This window comes from Trichomycterus rosablanca, chromosome 15, assembly GCF_030014385.1.
Source record: "Trichomycterus rosablanca isolate fTriRos1 chromosome 15, fTriRos1.hap1, whole genome shotgun sequence".
Lineage (NCBI taxonomy): Eukaryota > Metazoa > Chordata > Actinopteri > Siluriformes > Trichomycteridae > Trichomycterus > Trichomycterus rosablanca.
In genome coordinates, this window is record NC_086002.1 from 33,429,972 (window position 1) to 33,449,089 (window position 19,118).

The window sequence follows — 19,118 nt, forward strand, 5'->3', positions numbered from 1 at the left end:
GGCGTCCATCAACCGGAGGTGGCCAGAGTCAGTTTGGAATCTTGCATTGAGGACTAACACCGCCGAGCTGTTGCTGCTCCTGGACGTTCCTACTTCAGTGTTCTTTCATGGAGACCTCCTGGACCTGTTAGAAGCGGGCGTGGCTGAATGACGGTTTGTTGGTGGTGTGTTTCAGCAGCAGAAGTGTGAGGTGGACAAGAGGAGCTGCTGCCTGCAGGAGATCAACCAGACCGAGGAGAAGTACACACACACACTGGAGTCCATACTGCAGGTACACACACACACACACACACACACACACACTCACCCACACACACACACACACTCATGTGGTGTGTTTGTGTATTTATATGAGTGTGTGTGTGTTGCAGCACTTCATGAGGCCGCTCCAGGCTTTCCTCTCGCCGCCTGACATCGAGAACATCTTCATGAACGTTGAGGTGATCATCCATCATCCATCATCCATCATCAATCATCCATCAGTTCATCCATTTATTCAACTTAACACAACTGTTTCCTGTGTGTGTGTTTGTGTGTGTGTGTGTGTGTGTGTAGGATCTTGCCGACACACACCGTCATCTCCTGAAGGAAGTTCAGACGTCCATCTCGTCTAACGGAGCAGAAAATCTCTACCAGGTCTTCATCGACTATAAAGAGAAGTGAGTGTCTTGGCTGTGTCTAGACTGTGTTTGGACTGTTCCTGAACTGTGTCTTATCTGTGTCTGGGCTGTTCCTGAACTGTGTCTTGGCTGTGTCTAGACTGTGTTTGGACTGTTCCTGAACTGTGTCTTGGCTGTGTCTAGACTGTGTCTGGGCTGTTCCTGAACTGTGTCTCGGCTGTGTCTAGACTGTGTTTGGGCTGTTCCTGAACTGTGTCTCGGCTGTGTCTGGGCTGTTCCTGAACTGTGTCTTATCTGTGTCTGGGCTGTTCCTGAACTGTGTCTTGGCTGTGTCTAGATTGTGTTTGGACTGTTCCTGAACTGTGTCTTGGCTGTGTCTAGACTGTGTCTGGGCTGTTCCTGAACTGTGTCTCGGCTGTGTCTAGACTGTGTTTGGGCTGTTCCTGAACTGTGTCTCGGCTGTGTCTGGGCTGTTCCTGAACTGTGTCTTATCTGTGTCTGGGCTGTTCCTGAACTGTGTCTTGGCTGTGTCTAGACTGTGTTTGGGCTGTTCCTGAACTGTGTCTTGGTTGTGTCTAGACTGTGTTTGGGCTGTTCCTGAACTGTGTCTTGGCTGTGCCTGGGCTGTTCCTGAACTGTGTCTTGGCTGTGTCTAGATTGTGTTTGGACTGTTCCTGAACTGTGTCTTGGCTGTGTCTAGACTGTGTTTGGACTGTTCCTGAACTGTGTCTTGGCTGTGTCTAGACTGTGTTTGGGCTGTTCCTGAACTGTGTCTCGGCTGTGTCTAGACTGTGTTTGGGCTGTTCCTGAACTGTGTCTGGGCTGTGTCTGGGCTGTTCCTGAACTGTGTCTTATCTGTGTCTTGGCTGTTCCTGAACTGTGTCTTGGCTGTGTCTAGATTGTGTTTGGACTGTTCCTGAACTGTGTCTTGGCTGTGTCTAGACTGTGTTTGGACTGTTCCTGAACTGTGTCTTGGCTGTGTCTAGACTGTGTTTGGGCTGTTCCTGAACTGTGTCTTGGCTGTGTCTAGACTGTGTTTGGGCTGTTCCTGAACTGTGTCTCGGCTGTGTCTGGGCTGTTCCTGCACTCTGTCTTATCTGTGTCTGGGCTGTTCCTGAACTGTGTCTTGGCTGTGTCTAGATTGTGTTTGGACTGTTCCTGAACTGTGTCTTGGCTGTGTCTAGACTGTGTTTGGACTGTTCCTGAACTGTGTATTGGCTGTGTCTAGACTGTGTTTGGGCTGTTCCTGAACTGTGTCTTGGCCGTGTCTAGACTGTGTTTGGGCTGTTCCTGAACTGTGTCTTGGCTGTGTCTAGACTGTGTTTGGGCTGTTCCTGAACCGTGTCTAGACTGTGTCTAAACATTGTCTGGGCTGTTCCTGAACTGTGTCTCAGCTGTGTCTGACTTTTCCTGAACTGTGTCTCAGCTGTGTCTGGGCTGTTCTTGAACTGTATTCAGACTGTGTCTAGATTGTTCCTGAACCATGTCTGGACTGTTCCTGGACTGTGTCCGAACTCTGTCTGGACTGTGGCTAGACTGTGTCTAGGCTGTTCCCCTCACTTAAATAACCTGGATCAGACCTTTCAATACTAACACTAATGAGGCTCCGCACAGGCTAGAGTGGGTGCTGCAGGACAGCAGCGGTCCCGGAGACCTGGGTTCGATCCCTGCCTGACTGTGTCGTCTTGTTTGTCCGCAGGTTGTTGCTGTACGGTCGCTACTGCAGTCAGGTGGAGTCGGCGACCAAGCACCTGGACAAGATCTCCACCGTCAGGGAGGACGTCCGGATGAAACTGGAGGTCCACAAACACACACACACACACACACACACACACAGTAGATGTGTAGATGTGTATGAGACTCACACACTGCTGTGATTGTTGTACAGGAGTGCTCCATGAGGGCCAACAGCGGGCGCTTCTCACTCCGGGACCTGCTGATGGTGCCCATGCAGAGAGTGTTGAAGTATCACCTACTGCTGCAGGTACCACACACACTCACACACTCACACACACACACACACTCACACACACACACACCTACATAAACACATGTAAACGTTTGTGTTGTCAGGAACTGGTGAAGCACACGGTGAACCCCGCTGATAAGGAGAACCTGCGCACGGCCCTGGATGCCATGAGGGTGAGTGGTGCCACTCTATCATAAATATAAATCCTATAATAAGGACTGATTGATCTGTTAATGCTGTGTGTGTGTGTGTGTGTGTGTGTGTGTGTAGGATCTCGCTCAGTGTGTAAACGAGGTGAAGAGAGATAACGAGGTCATTCGTCAGATCACGGCCTTCCAGATCTGTATCGAGAACATGGTGAGATCTGAACTCACACCAACCTGATTATTCAACAACACGATGCACCAGCGTACTCAGTATGCACAAAACTGGCATCACAGGCTGTGTTTGGACTGTGTTTGGACTGTGTCTTAACTCTGTCTGGACTGTTTCTGAATTGTGTCCGGTCTGTGTCTCGACTGTGCCTGGGCTGTTTCTGAACTGTTCCTGGACTGTGTGTGGGCTGTGTTTGGATTGTGTCTAGACAGTGTCTGGGCTGTTCCTGTGCTTTGTCTGTACTGTGTCTCGACTGTGTCTTGGCTGTGTCTAAACTGTGTCTGAACTCTGTTTTGACTGCTCCTGAACTGTGTCTGGGCTGTGTTTGGATTGTGTCTAGACAGTGTTTGGACTGTTCCTGAACTGTGTCTCGACTGTCTAGACTGTGTCTGGGCTGTTCCTGAACTGTGTCTGAACTCTGTCTGGACTGTTCCTGAGCTATTTCTGTGCTGTGTCTGAACTTTGTCTAGACTGTGTCTCGGCTGTGTCTGGGCTGTTCAGGGATTGTATCTGGACTGTGTCTAGACTGTGTCTCACCTATGTCTGGACTGTGTCTGGACTGTTCCTGTGCTTTGTCTGGACTGTTCCTGAGCTTTGTCTGGACTGTGTCTGTGCTGTTCTTGGGCTATTCCTGTGCTGTGTCTGTGCTATGCCTGTGCTGTGTTTGTGCTGTCCCTGGGCTATTCCTGTGATTTGTCCTGACTGTTTCTGGACTGTTCTTAGGCTATTCCTGTGCTGTGTCTGTGCTGTGTCTAGACTGTATCTGGACTATTCCTGTGCTGTGTCTTAGCTTTGTCTGGACTGTTCCTGAACTTTGTATGGACTGTGTCTGGACTGTTCCTGGGCTATTTCTGTGCTGTTTCTGTACTGTGTCTGAGCTCTGCATGGATTTTGTTTGGACTGTTTCTGGGCTTTTGTGTCTTGACTGTGCCTGGGCTGTTCAAAGGATGTCTGAACTTTTCCTTGGTTGTGTCTGAACTGTTCCTTGGTTGTGTCTGGACTGTGCCCGGGCTTTGTCGTAGATACTAAGCCAGACTCTTTGCATTTTTGCTTCCTCCTGCGTGTCCTCAGGTTCCAGGTTTCAGTGCATGACACACGAAACTGATTTGTAGCGCCTGATGCAAGCCTGTAAAAACCAGAACGCTACTTCCTGTGGGGCTTTTTTTGCCACTGCGGGTTCCACGCTGCGTTACATCACAGGCAGGAAACACAGGGTGTCACTGTATGATACGATAGCGTGTAGAGCACGTCCTTCCAGCAGTTTGTGAGGGATTTGGGATGGAATAACCGCGTCACTTTGGGGGTTTCGAAGGTCTTCAGATCTAAGAAGGTTTAGTCCTGCTGGTGGAATGTGAAGTTCTTCGTGGTTCCACAGTGCGAGCAACTGTCACCGTCACCAAGAGCAAGTCTGGCAAATCGATGCAAACTAAACCGGTGTTGGTTGAAAGTTCCTCTATTTTTGCCCCAGCGTGTCTCAGATTTAGCTTTTCAGTTCCTCGGGTGAAATGAGAAGCCAGATTTGATCTACACCATGTGGTAGCAATGAAGAAACTCCAGCATCCTGCACAGAGCCCTGATCTCAGCCTTACTCAACAGCTCTGGGATGAATCAGAACACCAACTGATCAATTAGCGCCCAGTCATACAAATGCTGTCATCAAAGTCTTGTGAGAAGCCTCCCAGAAGAGCGACTGTTCTAGGCAAAAAGGTCACCCAGAGGACGATCGAGTGGTTCAACCTCATGATCACCTTTTTCATCTCAGTCAGCTTTTTTTAGCAGAATTAGCTCAGCATGTGACTGCTATTTCCAAACAAAATGACGTAGCTGTCACCTGACCTTTCGCAGAGTTCGTGGAACCATCAGACTGCTCTCCCATAAAGATCTGACGCAATGTAGTGATGCTTAAAAGTTGACGTCATTGCACTGCCTTCTGGATGGATCCCACGGAGGTGCTTTGCTCCTGAATGGATCCTTCCGCTGTTGGAAATCCAGAAGCTCTACCCTCAAAAGTTCTACCCTCTAAAGTTCTACCCTCAAAAACTCTACCCTCAAAAGTTCTACCCTCTAAAGTTCTTCCCTCAAAAGCTCTACCCTCTAAAGTTCTTCCCTCAAAAGCTCTACCCTCAAAAGCTCTACCCTCAAAAGCTCTACCCTCTAAAGTTCTTCCCTCAAAAGCTCTACCCTCAAAAGTTCTTCCCTCAAAAGCTCTACCCTCTAAAGTTCTTCCCTCAAAAGCTCTACCCTCAAAAGCTCTACCCTCAAAAGCTCTACCCTCAAAAGTTCTACCCTCAAAAGCTCTACCCTCAAAAGCTCTACCCTCAAAAGTTCTTCCCTCAAAAGCTCTACCCTCAAAAGTTCTTCCCTCAAAAGCTCTACCCTCAAAAGCTCTACCCTCAAAAGTTCTACCCTCTAAAGTTCTTCCCTCAAAAGCTCTACCCTCAAAAGTTCTTCCCTCAAAAGCTCTACCCTCAAAAGTTCTACCCTCAAAAGTTCTATCCTCAAAAGCTCTACCCTCAAAAGCTCTACCCTCAAAAGTTCTTCCCTCAAAAGCTCTACCCTCAAAAGTTCTTCCCTCAAAAGCTCTACCCTCAAAAGCTCTACCCTCAAAAGTTCTACCCTCAAAAACCATAGATGTGGGATGATCTTTAGGACTCTGGAGGAACTTGTCAAAACAAAGTTCTGGAACGTTCCCTCCAAGAGTCTTAGACCTAGACTTAGATCCATCCATGCTAGCTAGCATACTAAGCTTATCCTCCAAACGTGTCTCTTGTTTCTTCTTGTCTCTCAGACTCAGTCCCTCGCTCTGTTTGGTCGTCCAAAGATTGACGGAGAGCTGAAGATCTGCAGCCCGGTGAAGAAATCCAAGCAGGACAGGTGTGTATATCTGAATAATCAATGAATCCATAAATGGGTGTATAGAAGCACCAGGAGAATCAATGCAGGTGTCTGTGTGGTTCATAACTGGTGACCCAGATTTGGTAACTGGTGATTCCGTGGTGTTTTTCGGTAGCCACATTCTACACCTGTGAGCTGAAGTTCTGTGGTGTCTGAACTGACAGGGTTAGGGTAACTGTTGACCTAGTAGAGTTGTGATGTGTGGAAGCTTGCAGAACATTTGTACTTGTTGATCCAGAGTAGTTGTTTGGTACTCTGATGGTCTTGGGAAAAGGGAAAGGAGTCTAGGAAAGGAGTCGATTCCTCGATTCCAGGCACAAGAATCCAATAGTTCAGAATCAATCCTTAAAAAATCGATTCCTTGATTCCAGGCTTGGGAATTGAATAGCAGGGAGTCGGTCCCAAAAAATAGTCGATTCCTTGACTCCAGGGGTACGAATCCAATAGCAGGGAGTCAACCCCAGAAAGAGTCGATTCCTCTGTTCCAGGCATAGGAATCAATTAGCAGGGAATCAAACCCAAATCATAGTTCAGTCACCAGTGGCTTCTTTACACCAGTCAGCGGTGGATTCTCACAGAGAGCCGCATCCACCACTCAGTCAGGCTCCTCAACCAATTTGATCTTTGTATGGTGACCTGTTGGGGTTGCTCCGTTGCTCCACCAGTTGGTGGTGGTGACCCACAGGTATCAGCCAATTATTAAAGCCAAGCAGGTTCTCAAGCGGCTCAAATTTGGCGAGACCTTTCAGGAACACCTTGGGGTCATCCCTCCAAATGGAATGGTGCTTTGGTGTCTGGACAACGTTGGTAGCTGGCTACCCTCATGGAGTTGCCTGGTAAATGTTGGTGACCCACAGAGCTGCACAGTGTTGTACGTTCCTTGGTGGAGCTCTTCAGTACTTTGTGGTCTTTGGTAACTGGTGACTCCGTGGACGTGATCTTTACCCGTGCAGGTACGCGTTTCTCTTCGATAAAGCCCTGCTGGTGTGTAAGAAGCGCAGCGGCGAGAGTATGGAGCTGAAAGAGCTCATCCAACTGCAGCTCTTCCAACTGAGAGACGAACCGGCTGGAGACAACAAGAAGGTCCTTCACTACTGCATCTCCTTCTTACCAAACTAGCTTCTGTGTTATCGTGCCGTATTACTGAACGCAGCTTTTCTCTGTGCGTACGCAGTGGGGACACACCTTCCTGCTGATGGACTCGTACGGTCAGGGCGGTTACGATCTGTACTTCAAGACCCGCGAGCTGAAGAAGAAATGGCTGGAACAGTTCGAGATGGCCCTGTGAGTAGGACCTCAGTGAAACTGTCCTTGTGTTGTTGTAGTTAGGTAAGTTTTTTTGAGCTGACCGGACTTGTGTGTCCATGCGCAGGTCCAACATGTGTCCGGAGAACAACACGGCCAATGGTCACGACTTTCAGATGTACTGTTTTGAGGACACCACGTCCTGCAAGGCCTGTCAGATGCTGCTCAGGTAACTATTCAAACGCTACCCTGTAAACACCCTAATATTGATTTTAGGTGTAAGAATCAAAAATCAGGGAGTCAATCCCAAAGAGTCGATTCCTTGATTCCAGGTGTAAGAATCGAATAGCAGGTAGTCAACCCCAAAACAAATGATTCCTTGATTCCAGGGGTATGAATCGAATAGCAGGGAATCAATCCCAAGGAGTCGGTTCCTTGATTTCAGGTGTAAGAATTAAACAGCAGGGAGTCAGTCTAGAAAAGGAGTCGATTCCTTGATTCCAGGCACAAGAATCCAATAGTTCAGAATCAATCCTTAAAAAATCGACTCCTTGATTCCAGGGATAAGAAACTAATGGCAGGGAGTCAATCCCAAGAAGAGTTGATTCCCTAACTCCAGGTATGCAAATAGCAGGGAGTCAATGTGCTTGATTCCAGGCACAAGAATCCAATAGCTCAGAGTCAATTCCAAAAAGAGTCAGCTTCTTGATTCCAGGTTTAAGAATCTAATGGCAGGGAGTCAGTTCCAAAAATAGTTGATTCCTTGATTCCAGGGAGTCAATCCCAAAGAGTCGGTTCCTTGATTTCAGGTGTACAATTAGCAGGGAGTCATTTCGACAACAGGGAGTCATGTTGATTCTCTAACTCAAGGTGTACAAATAGCAGGGAGTCAATCCCAAAGAGTCGATTCCTTGACTCCAGACATAAGAATCAAATGGCAGCGAGTCAATCCCAAGAAGAGTCGATTCCTTTATACCAGGCATAAAAATCATATAATAGGGAGTCAGTCTAGAAAAGGAGTCGATTCCTTGATTCCAGGCAAAGGAATCAAATAGCAGGAATAAAATAGTTGATTCCTTGATTCCAGGGGTAAGAATCGAATAGCAGGGAGTCAACCCCCCAAAAAAAGAGTTGATTCTTGTATACCAGGCAAAGGAATCAAAAGAGATGGGAGTCAATCTCAGAAAGAGTTGATTCTTGATTATAGGCACAGGAATCCAATATTTCAGAAGCAATCCTTAAAAAATCGATTCCTTGATTCCAGGATTAGGAATCGAATAGCAAAGAGTCAACCCCAAAAACAGCTGATTCCTTGATTCCAGGGATGAGAATCCAATAGCAGGGAGTCAGTCCCAAGAAGAGTCGATTCCTCTGTTCCAGGCATAAATAGCAACAGTGTCGAGAGCACCAGTGAGATTCGAACTCTAGACGCCGGGTGACGGTAACACGTGTGTTGTTTCCTTTTTCAGAGGAATTTACTACCAGGGTTACCAGTGCAGTCGGTGTAAGATGGCCGCCCATAAGGAGTGTCTGGGGCGGGTTCCTGTGTGTGGACGCAACGCAGGTCAGGTTCTCATCACGTATCTGGGCGTGGCTGTGGGATATTAAAAGTGGTGGTGTGTGAGGGACTGTGAGTCTAATTATGTCTTTTATTTATTTCTTTATTTAGAAAACTCTGGGACTATGAAAAAGGTAAGTCACCCCCCCCAAACACTGTCAGTACTTGTTTAACCCCCCATCTTTAATAGTTCCATGGTTTGGTTTGGTTTGGTTAACATCGTGTGCTTTTGTTTTCCTCAGAACAAGCTGAAACCTGGCACTCAGAGACAAACCAAACCAGGTGAGTTCACTTACATTTACAGACAAGAGTTGATTCCTTTATACCTGGCATACGGGAGTCAATCCCAGGAAGAGTCGATTCCGTGATTCCAGGGGTAAGAATCGAATAGAAGGAGTCAATTGAAGGGCCAGTGATAGCTCAGTGGTTAAGGTACTGGACTAGTAAACAGAAGGTTGCCGGTTCAAGCCCCGCCACCACCAAGTTGCCACTGTTGGGTCCCTGAGCAAGGCCCTTAACCCTCAACTGCTCATTGTGTAAGTCGCTTTGGATAAAAGCGTCTGCTAAATGCTGAAAATGAAAATGTAAATGTAAATGCATAAAAATCATATACCAGGGAGTCAATCCCAGGAGGAGTCGATTCCTTGATTCCAGAGGTAAGAATCGAATAGCAGGGAGTCAACCCCAAAGAAGAGTTGATTCCTTTAAACCAGGCATAAAAAGCATAGAGTAGGGAAAAAGGAGTCGATTCCTTAATTCCAGGCGTAAGAATCGAATAGCAAGGAATTCAACCCCAAAGAAGAGTCGATTCCTTTAAACCAGGCAAAGAAATAGTAGGGAGTCAGTTTCAATAAGGAGTCGATTCCTTGATTCCAAGGGTAAGAATCGAATAGTCAACCCCAAAGAAGAGTCGATTCCTTCATACTGGGCATAAACATCATAGAGTAGGGAGTCAACCCCAGAAAGAGTCGATTCCTTTATGCTAGGACTACAAATCATAGAGTAGGGAGTCAACTTCAAAAAGGAGTCGATTCCTTAATTTCAGGGGTAAGAATCGATTCAAAGAAGAGTCGATTCCTGTATACCAGGCATAAAAAAGTAGGGAGTCGGTCTCAATAGGGAGTCGATTCCTTTGAGAGGGAGAACCAAAGTCCGAGGTCCAGTGCTCGTTTTCCTTGATGCTCGTTTTCCTTGAGTCCTGAACATGCTTTGCTAAGCGACCTAGCGAACTCTGACCTAAGCTATTAAACTTGGTGTCCCCGCCGGGCCTAATTTGCCCCCCCCAGCTAAAATCTTCCCTTGTTGTCTTTCCCAGGTCTTCCGAAAATGGAGGTGTGTAACGATTACTTCGGCATGCCGCCGCCCCCCGTGGCTTTCGGCCAGCCGCTGATCCTCACCGTCGGCGACGTTGTGGAGCTGACCCGCGCCGAAGTCGACATGCAGTGGTGGGAGGTGGGGCTTCATCGCACCACATGACATGAAGCCGATAACGACGTCGAGTAGAAACCTCCAGCTTAACAATGCTAACGGTGCTAATTCACTCAAACTGAAACCGACGTCGTGCTAAAGTCCAGCACATCTAGCACGTCAGGAATCCCTGCGGCGTTGATTCCTCTCAGAACAGCAGTGAAACCGGCTAGCTTTTAGTTTCACTTCACAAAAAAAAAAAGTAAACGCGGAACTTCCTCTTACGCTTGCTAATTACAGAACTAGCGGGTACAGCGGGGCTTCTCTCGGCGCCTGGTGGAGCGTGCGGTTCCTTGACCGCTCGGAAAGGCCGGTATGCAAATCTAGCCGTGGAAAATCCATATCGGTAGCGGCTGACTGACCCTGTTTAGCAGGGGCGTGTCTGCATTGTTACCATAGTAACCAAGCCGGAAAGAATGTGGACCACTCCAAAAGGGTCGATAGGAAGTTGCCTGTCCTTTTTACGGCTATAACAGTCTCTGCTCTTCCAGCGGTATGGTAGAGACCGTCCACAGCATTCTCCTCTGACGTCTTCCAGTAACGAGCCACTTGTGCTGGCAGAACTGCCGCTTACTGGATGTTTTCTTCCCATAAATCCTAGCAGATGATCACGTTACGCTCGGGGTCTAGGACAGGTGGTCGTTTTTTAAGGGTCGGACGATCCAGACCAGTGATGAAGGTCTGCGGGAAACCTTCGGCGGAACAGCTGCTAAAGGTTAGCGCTAAAGTCGCGCAGTCATAACGAAAGGTGTCGGGGGGGAAAACCTGGCGGCGGTATGTTTAGCAGCACAGCGAGTTGTGTGGTTTTCTTAGCGATGCGCCTGCTAACATGCACCAAGCGGCGTGTGGTGAAGCTGCTGCAGTGCGTGGTCTGCTTCTCACACCATGAGTTCAGCTCGTGTTCGTAAGTGCGATTAATAAGTCAAAGAAGAAGTTCCTGATTCCTCTGCTGTGGTTCTGTTTCCACGTTCGTACAAACGAATCAGTTATCCAACGAATTCTTTGAAAAAGAGTCATTTAGCTTAATTAGGAATCACTTCCACTATTCATTAGGAATCAGCCTCTCATACAGAGCACAATTATGAATCTGCATGAGGGGTACTGAATCATAATTATGCTCTGTATGAGGGGTTCTGAATCATAATTGTGCTCTCTATAAGGGGTACTGAATCTTCATTGTGCTCTGTATGAGGGGTCCTGATTCACAATTGTGCTCTGTACGAGGGGTCCTGATTCATAATTGTGCTTTATATGAGGGGTTCTGAATCATAATTGTGCTCTGTATGAGGGGTCCTGAATCATAATTGTGCTCTCTATAAGGGGTACTGAATCTTAATTGTGCTCTGTATGAGGGGTCCTGATTCACAATTGTGCTCTGTATGAGGGGTCCTGATTCATAATTGTGCTTTATATGAGGGGTTCTGAATCATAATTGTGCTCTGTATGAGGGGTTCTGAATCATAATTGTGCTCTGTATGAGGGGTTCTGAATCATAATTGTGCTCTGTATGAGGGGTCCTGATTCATAATTGTGCTTTATATGAGGGGTACTGAATCTTAATTGTGCTCTGTATGAGGGGTCCTGATTCATAATTGTGCTTTATATGAGGGGTCCTGATTTATAATTGTGCTCTGTACGAGGGGTCCTGATTCATAATTGTGCTTTATATGAGGGGTACTGAATCTTAATTGTGCTCTGTACGAGGGGTCCTAATTCATAATTGTGCTTTATATGAGGGGTACTGAATCTTAATTGTGCTTTATATGAGGGGTACTGAATCTTAATTGTGCTCTGTATGAGGGGTCCTGATTCATAATTGTGCTTTATATGAGGGGTCCTGATTCATAATTGTGCTCTGTACGAGGGGTCCTGATTCATAATTGTGCTTTATATGAGGGGTACTGAATCTTAATTGTGCTCTGTACGAGGGGTCCTGATTCATAATTGTGCTTTATATGAGGGGTACTGAATCATAATTGTGCTCTGTATGAGGAGTCCTGATTCATAATTGTGCTTTATATGAGGGGTACTGAATCTTAATTTTGCTCTGTATGAGGGGTCCTGATTCATAATTGTGCTTTATATGAGGGGTCCTGATTCATAATTGTGCTCTGTACGAGGGGTCCTGATTCATAATTGTGCTTTATATGAGGGGTACTGAATCATAATTGTGCTCTGTATGAGGGGTCCTGATTCATAATTGTGCTTTATATGAGGGGTACTGAATCATAATTGTGCTCTGTATGAGGGGTCCTGATTCATAATTGTGCTTTATATGAGGGGTACTGAATCATAATTGTGCTCTGTATGAGGAGTCCTGATTCATAATTGTGCTTTATATGAGGGGTACTGAATCATAATTGTGCTCTGTATGAGGAGTCCTGATTCATAATTGTGCTTTATATGAGGGGTACTGAATCTTAATTGTGCTTTATATGAGGGGTACTGAATCTTAATTGTGCTCTGTATGAGGGGTCTTGATTCATAATTGTGCTTTATATGAGGGGTCCTGATTCATAATTGTGCTCTGTACGAGGGGTCCTGATTCATAATTGTGCTCTGTATGAGGGCTCCTGATTCATAATTGTGCTTTATATGAGGATGTATCAATCAGGATCCCTCATACAGAGCACAATTATGAACCGTTTGTGTGTGTGTGTGTGTGTGTGTGTGTGTGTGTGTGTGTGTGTGTGTTTCAGGGTAGAAATCTGACAGCGGGAGAGGTCGGCTGGTTCCCCTGTAATAAAGTTCAACCCTACCTACCGGTGAGTTAACCTGGTCAAGGTCCCTGTCCATGAACTCACTCAACCTCTTTAAATCTCCACCGATGACCAGCAAGGAGTCATTTGCTGATTCACTGAGTCATTTACACGCTGAGTGACTCTTTACAAATTGAATCCTATTTCTATTCTAACTTTATTTCAAATGACCACCCGACCCGTCAGTGACCGCTGGTTCTTGTTCCTTTGTTCTCAGAGACCCCCTCCTGACCTCAGTGGGTTCCCCTGGTACGTCTCACACACACACACACACACACACACATGATATCAGATACTCACTTATTCATATGATGGTCAAACAACTCTGTGTGTGTGTGTGTGTGTGTGTGTGTGTGTACGTGTGTGTGTGTTAGGTTTGCGGGTAACATGGACCGTTCGGAGGCGAAGAATCTCCTCATGTCGCGCTCTGATGGGACGTTCCTTGTTCGGCAGAAGGACGGAGGAGAGTTCGCCATCAGCATCAAGTACGTACATAGTCAATCACTGACTGTTGTTCCTGACGTGGCTGAACTTTGAGGTGGTCGGTGCTTCGGGAGGGAATCGGAAATGTCTAAATGTAAGCTCCGTGTCTCCCTGGCAGGTTCAACATGGATTTGCGCCACATTAAGATCACTCTGGCCGAGGGGCTCTACAGGATCAACGACAAGAAAGCCTTCAAGGGTCTCATCGTGAGTGTGCACATCTTCCACCCCCACTGAATCGTTCTACACACAAATCTGACTCATCTAGACTGTTGTACATGATGAGTCATTTAGACCTTAGTGACTCTTCGAATCTCTTGTGACTCCTGCTGATTTCATTGAATCGTTTACACACAAAATGATTCCCAGTTATATTTTGACTCTTCGATTCCTGACTCTATTGAATCGTTTACACACAAAATGATTCCCAGTTATATTTTGACTCTTCGATTCCTGACTCAGTCCATGAATTAAAGCCTTTTCAATGATTCTGAATCCTTGAATCTCTTAACCTTGACGTTATTTGACAACAACTGACCCACACACATATACTGACTTTCTAATCCCTTAGTGATTCAGTGAGTCGTCTTGTATCAGAGCGATTCTTCTACAACAGCTGCCACGTGATTCAGTGAATCGCTTATATGCAAAGTGACTCTTTGAATCTCTAAACTGTTTGTTTAGTAAATTAGTGAGCCTTTTACAAACTGACTCTCTGATTCGTTGGATTCTGATTCCAGCTGCTGATTGAATCAGAATCGTTTAGAACCTGAGAGACTCTTCGAATCTCTTAATTGACACTTCGGATGAAGCCTCAGGCTAGGTCGGTGATTACATGAATCTTTTAAAGACTCTTTAGTTCACAGAATCGATTATTTCTGACTCAAACTCAAAATTATGACACTTTGGTGGATTTAATGATCTGGTGATTCATTTATATCGTCTTTAAGTCTCTCAAATCCAAATAAATAGAGACTTTAAGCCTTATGTGACTTGTTTAGTCTCTTGTTTCTGATTTGAACGAGAATCCAAATGATTCAGCAATGCATTTAGACCAGGGGTGTGAAACTCATTTTCACCGAGGGCCACATCAGCATTATTGTGGCCCTCAAAGGGCCGATTGTAACGTATCCTGCTGTGATTGCAGTCTGTTGTTTTTCTTGGAGGCTAAATTCTGCATTTATATTGTCCTACTTTACCACAGACACGGCCTCATAACTAGAGATGCATGAGTACCGATACTGGTATCGGGTATTGGCCCGATACCGCACTTATTAACTCGCAAACGAGGCTCCGATACTAAACATCCGATACCGTGTTCCTAGTGCACGTTGCTGCGTTATGCACAGTTCACACTACACGATTATCTGATTTTTCAGGTCGCTGTACAGTTCACACCACACGACTGAATCTTTTGCACTCGGGAGTCTTTCAGTCGGTGTGTATTTCACACTATACGACTGATGGGTGATAGGGGGTCACACACTATACCATCCATCACCGACTGGAATCTCAGGCGAGCTTCTCTGATCTCCCAAACTACGTTGTTGTTTTTTTTGTTTTTTTACAAAAACATTCATGAGAAGTGACGAGGGGTTTAATGACACCGCGTCCAAAAATGCACGTCAACAAGTAGCGAGTGATCAAAGGGTTTGTGCGCCGATGTGCAGCGTAAAATCAAAGAGGAAAAATAAATGAATCTGAGTGGATTTGGCAACACGAACAGTATGGATTGTTCTGTAGTGAGTTGGAGGTTAATAAATATTTTTGCAATGCAGCGTGGGTATTATGTTTTGTAGAGGATCAGATCAGAAATACTGTAAAACTTGTGTGTAAACTATATTAATTAAGCCCCTGTCCCACCTGTTTACACTCCTCCCCTGCGTTTCCCCTCACACCGGATCCTGCGTTCTTCAGAGCCGAGTTTTGATCGCCGAGCGAACACCGAGTTATCCAACAACTCGATCGGACCGGCTCGCCGAGCGTCAGATATCTGATGTGAGATGTGCGACTGGGAATGAGTGACATGTCGAACAGCCAATGAGAGCAGAAGAGAAGTGTAAACATTTACATTTTCGGCATTTAGCGGACGCTTTTATCCAGAGCGACTTACAGTACAGTGACAGCATACAGTCTAAGCAATTGAGGGTTAAGGGCCTCGCTCAAGGGCCCAACAGTGGCAACCTGGCAGTGGTGAGGCTTGAACCGGCAACCTTCTGATTACTGGTCCAGTACCTTAACCACTAGGCTACAACTGCCCTAAACAGGTGGGACAGGGGCTTAATTAATATAGTTTATATCAGAATACATCAGCACACACACACGTGTTACAGTATTTCTGACCTGATCGTTCTCTACAGAACATAACAACAAAACACCAACATTGCAAAAATATTTATTAACCTCCAACTCACTACAGAACGATCCCTGCTGCTCGTGTTGCCAGATCCACTCAGATTCATTTATTTTTCCTCCTTGATTTCATCACGTCAGCGCACAAACACTTTGATCGCTCGCTACTTGTTGACGTGCATTTTTGGACGTGGTATCATCATAAAATACATGTACTCGTACTCGTACTCGTACTCGGTTGGGAAAAAATGGCATCGATGCATCCCTACTCATAACACAAGAGACACACCTGTTTCTCTTCCTGAAGCACAAACTTGTTTTCACTTTCATTACATTTCCTCCTTCTGCTTAATTTTCTTACTTATCTTCTTGTACATTTTAGGATCATGTGTAAATATGTGTAACATCATCTACTGGCGGGATGTGTCACTTTGCAGGTCACAAAATCAGCATGCATTTTGAAAGATGCAGTTTGTTTAGGATTTTACAGTGTATTTTTAAGACAATCATTCTGCCCTCACTAATAGTTTATCCCCCTTTCTCAGCTAGACAGACAGACAGACAGATAGACAGACAGACAGCTCTCTTCAGAACACAGTCGGTTTATTTGCTCCCCAGCTGTGTGATACACTGTGTGCACCAGAATGAAGTAAAAATACAAACAATAAAAACAATAAAGAACTTAATACAGTAAAAGCACACAACTGTAGTCAAGTGTTACATCTGGTACAATATGAGATTTAACCAAACGTAAAATAGCGCTAACGAGTTAAAATTTAGTGTAAAGATACTAATTGCTATAGTAACGGTAACAACAGTATTTAATTACGGTAAATTTGTAACTAAAACGCTGTGATATACTCACTAAACATTTACTAACAACTGAGAATATAAACGCCACGACTTACAGACGATGCTTCGGTATTATACTGAAAGATAATTGTTTATATTTATTTATTATCGTTTACGTTACTGACTACGCTACCCCGCGTTCTTTTGCCGTAAAAGTCACACGGCTTCTTAGCGAAGGTTAAAGTTAGTTGCCATGACTACGATGTCAGCAGTTGCCGGTTAAAGGCGCAGGAGTCGCATTACATTATAAGCGCGTCTCTGTAACGACTCGAACCATCACAACAATCGTACAGTCGTTTAAGCTCTCGCGGGCCACATACAATGACGTGGCGGGCCGGATGTGGCCCGCGGGCCGTGAGTTTGACACCCCTGATTTAGACGATATGAGTGTTTTCAGCCGATATGATGATTCACTGATATGATGCCGATATGATGATTCACTGAATCGTTTAGGCACAGAGTGAATCAGTGACTCTGTGTCCTCTCGTCTCTCAGGATTTGGTTCGGTACTACGAGCAGAGCTCCCTGAAGGAGTGTTTTAAGGACGTGGACACTCATCTGCTGCTACCCTACAAACAGCCGGAGCAGAGTGTGTCCTCACACGCTCATACACACTCACACAAGCCCTCCAGAGGTAACACACACACACACACACACACACACACCCACACTGGGGGTCTAAAAGCGCTTCAGAAAAACGTTGTTACTTAACACAGGCCACCGCTGCATAATGTGTGTGTGTGTGTGTGTGTGTGTGTGTGTAGGTATGAGCGAGCGATATTTCGGCACGGCTAAAGTGCGCTACAATTTCTCGGCGCGGGATCGGACAGAGCTGTCCCTCACCGAGGGGGACACGGTCAAGATCATCTCCAAAAAGGCTCACAACGGCTGGTGGAAGGGAGAGATCTATGGCAGGGTAACACACACACACACACACACACACACACTGTATATATACATGGTTCCAGTCGTACCTTCTCTTTTATAATTCGTGTGTGTGTGTGTGTGTGTGTGTGTGGGTGTGTGTGTGTGTGTAGGTGGGATTATTCCCGGCTAACTACGTGGAGGAGGAGCACTCAGACTACTGCTGATTCACGGAGTCATTTTGTTCCTTTTCCGGATCTCTTGGTACAAATGACAACAAATTACGGGGCCGATTCAGTGAATCACTGAGTCATTTTGTTCTTTATTGGAATCCCTTGGTACAAATTACAACTCAGAACTGATTTATTGATTCACTGAGTCATTTTGTTCTTAGATCTCTTGGTACAAATTACAACTCAGGGCCGGTTCAGTGATTCATTGAGTCATTTAGTTTTTTCTCTGGATCTTTTGGCACAAATTACAAGTCGGGACCGATTCAGTGAATCACTGATGAGTCATTTAGACACCAAGTGAATGAGTGATTCACTGAATCATTTTGTTCTTTCTTTCCGCTCTATTGGTATAAATTACATTTTAGGATTGATCCGGTGATTCACTGGGTCATTTTGTTCCTCTGATCTCCTGGTACACGTTACAACTCAGGGCCGATTCAGTGATTCACTGAGTCCTTTTGTTTTGTTTTTTCCCCGATCCTTTGGTACACATTACAACTCAGGACTGATTCACTGAGTCGTTTTGTTATTTCCTTGAATCTCTTGGTACAAATTCATTTTGGTTCTTTTTCGGATCTTTTGGTACGAATGACAACTCTGGACCGATTCAGTGATCCACTGAGTCGTTTTGTTTTTTCTTTGGATCTTTTGGTACTAATTACAACAATCAGTTCAGTGATTCATTGAGTCATTTAGACGAGTGATGATTTAAATACGTCAAATAAGATTCCAGCTAAGGATCATGGACAGTTTACACACGCACACACACACACTTAGCAATTAAGCAATTGAGGGCCTTGCTCAGGGGCCCAAAACTGGTCATCAATCAGCTGATCCACTAGCTTATTTGAACCAGTGTGACTCTTCAGAGTCGTTTACTCAACGAGTGACTCTTTAGATGAACCGTTTTCTTCACTGTTGCTGATTCAGTGATTCATTTAAACACCGTGTCTCTGTTTATTACTGTAATTTGTACCAATCTGGAGTCTAGTTTCTATTTTAATTCTGCTTTCTTTTTATTTCTTACTTTTAATAGTGCCTTAATTTAGATGAGATTTGATCGTTTGTAAAATGTTTGACCAGAAATAGAGAACAGCACACTGGCATTAATAATAATAATAATAATACATTTTATTTATATAGCGCTTTTCAAGATACTCAAAGACGCTTTACATAAGACAAATAATCAAAACAAATACGTACATACACCATACAAATCATAGTACAAAATCAAAATAGTACATCAACATCAAGAATAATTAAGATTATTTCTTTTTTTCTCCACATTTTAAATGTTTCATGTTTAATAGTGATGCTGTACATATTAGAATCAGAAAACAATTTAATAAAAATAATAAAGAATGTTTGTGTGTGTGTCTGCGAATTAATACGGAAAAGAACGTTCCAGAAACGAGTCAGATTTAATGAATCGTTTACACCGCGAGTG

General features: G+C 45.1%; 1 protein-coding gene across 2 annotated transcripts in view; it reads left to right on the forward strand.

Annotated features, from left to right (window-relative positions):
- The window catches only part of LOC134329433 (proto-oncogene vav-like), a 33,775-nt gene extending 14,747 nt beyond the window's left edge, over positions 1-19,028 (forward strand). The window contains exons 7-28 of one of the 2 annotated variants that reach the window (XM_063010696.1): positions 176-271; positions 372-440; positions 556-659; positions 2,320-2,419; positions 2,509-2,604; positions 2,694-2,762; positions 2,860-2,946; positions 5,753-5,838; positions 6,813-6,942; positions 7,034-7,143; positions 7,232-7,333; positions 8,574-8,668; positions 8,774-8,796; positions 8,905-8,944; positions 9,978-10,114; positions 12,829-12,894; positions 13,106-13,137; positions 13,263-13,373; positions 13,490-13,577; positions 17,070-17,208; positions 17,339-17,490; positions 17,612-19,028. In XM_063010696.1, the coding sequence (XP_062866766.1) occupies positions 176-271; positions 372-440; positions 556-659; positions 2,320-2,419; positions 2,509-2,604; positions 2,694-2,762; positions 2,860-2,946; positions 5,753-5,838; positions 6,813-6,942; positions 7,034-7,143; positions 7,232-7,333; positions 8,574-8,668; positions 8,774-8,796; positions 8,905-8,944; positions 9,978-10,114; positions 12,829-12,894; positions 13,106-13,137; positions 13,263-13,373; positions 13,490-13,577; positions 17,070-17,208; positions 17,339-17,490; positions 17,612-17,665 (1,986 nt within the window). In that variant the 3' untranslated portion in view covers positions 17,666-19,028. The remainder of the gene's footprint in view (positions 1-175; positions 272-371; positions 441-555; positions 660-2,319; positions 2,420-2,508; positions 2,605-2,693; positions 2,763-2,859; positions 2,947-5,752; positions 5,839-6,812; positions 6,943-7,033; positions 7,144-7,231; positions 7,334-8,573; positions 8,669-8,773; positions 8,797-8,904; positions 8,945-9,977; positions 10,115-12,828; positions 12,895-13,105; positions 13,138-13,262; positions 13,374-13,489; positions 13,578-17,069; positions 17,209-17,338; positions 17,491-17,611) is intronic. The other variant, XM_063010695.1, reaches the window with a different exon arrangement.
- Positions 19,029-19,118: the final 90 nt, after the last annotated feature.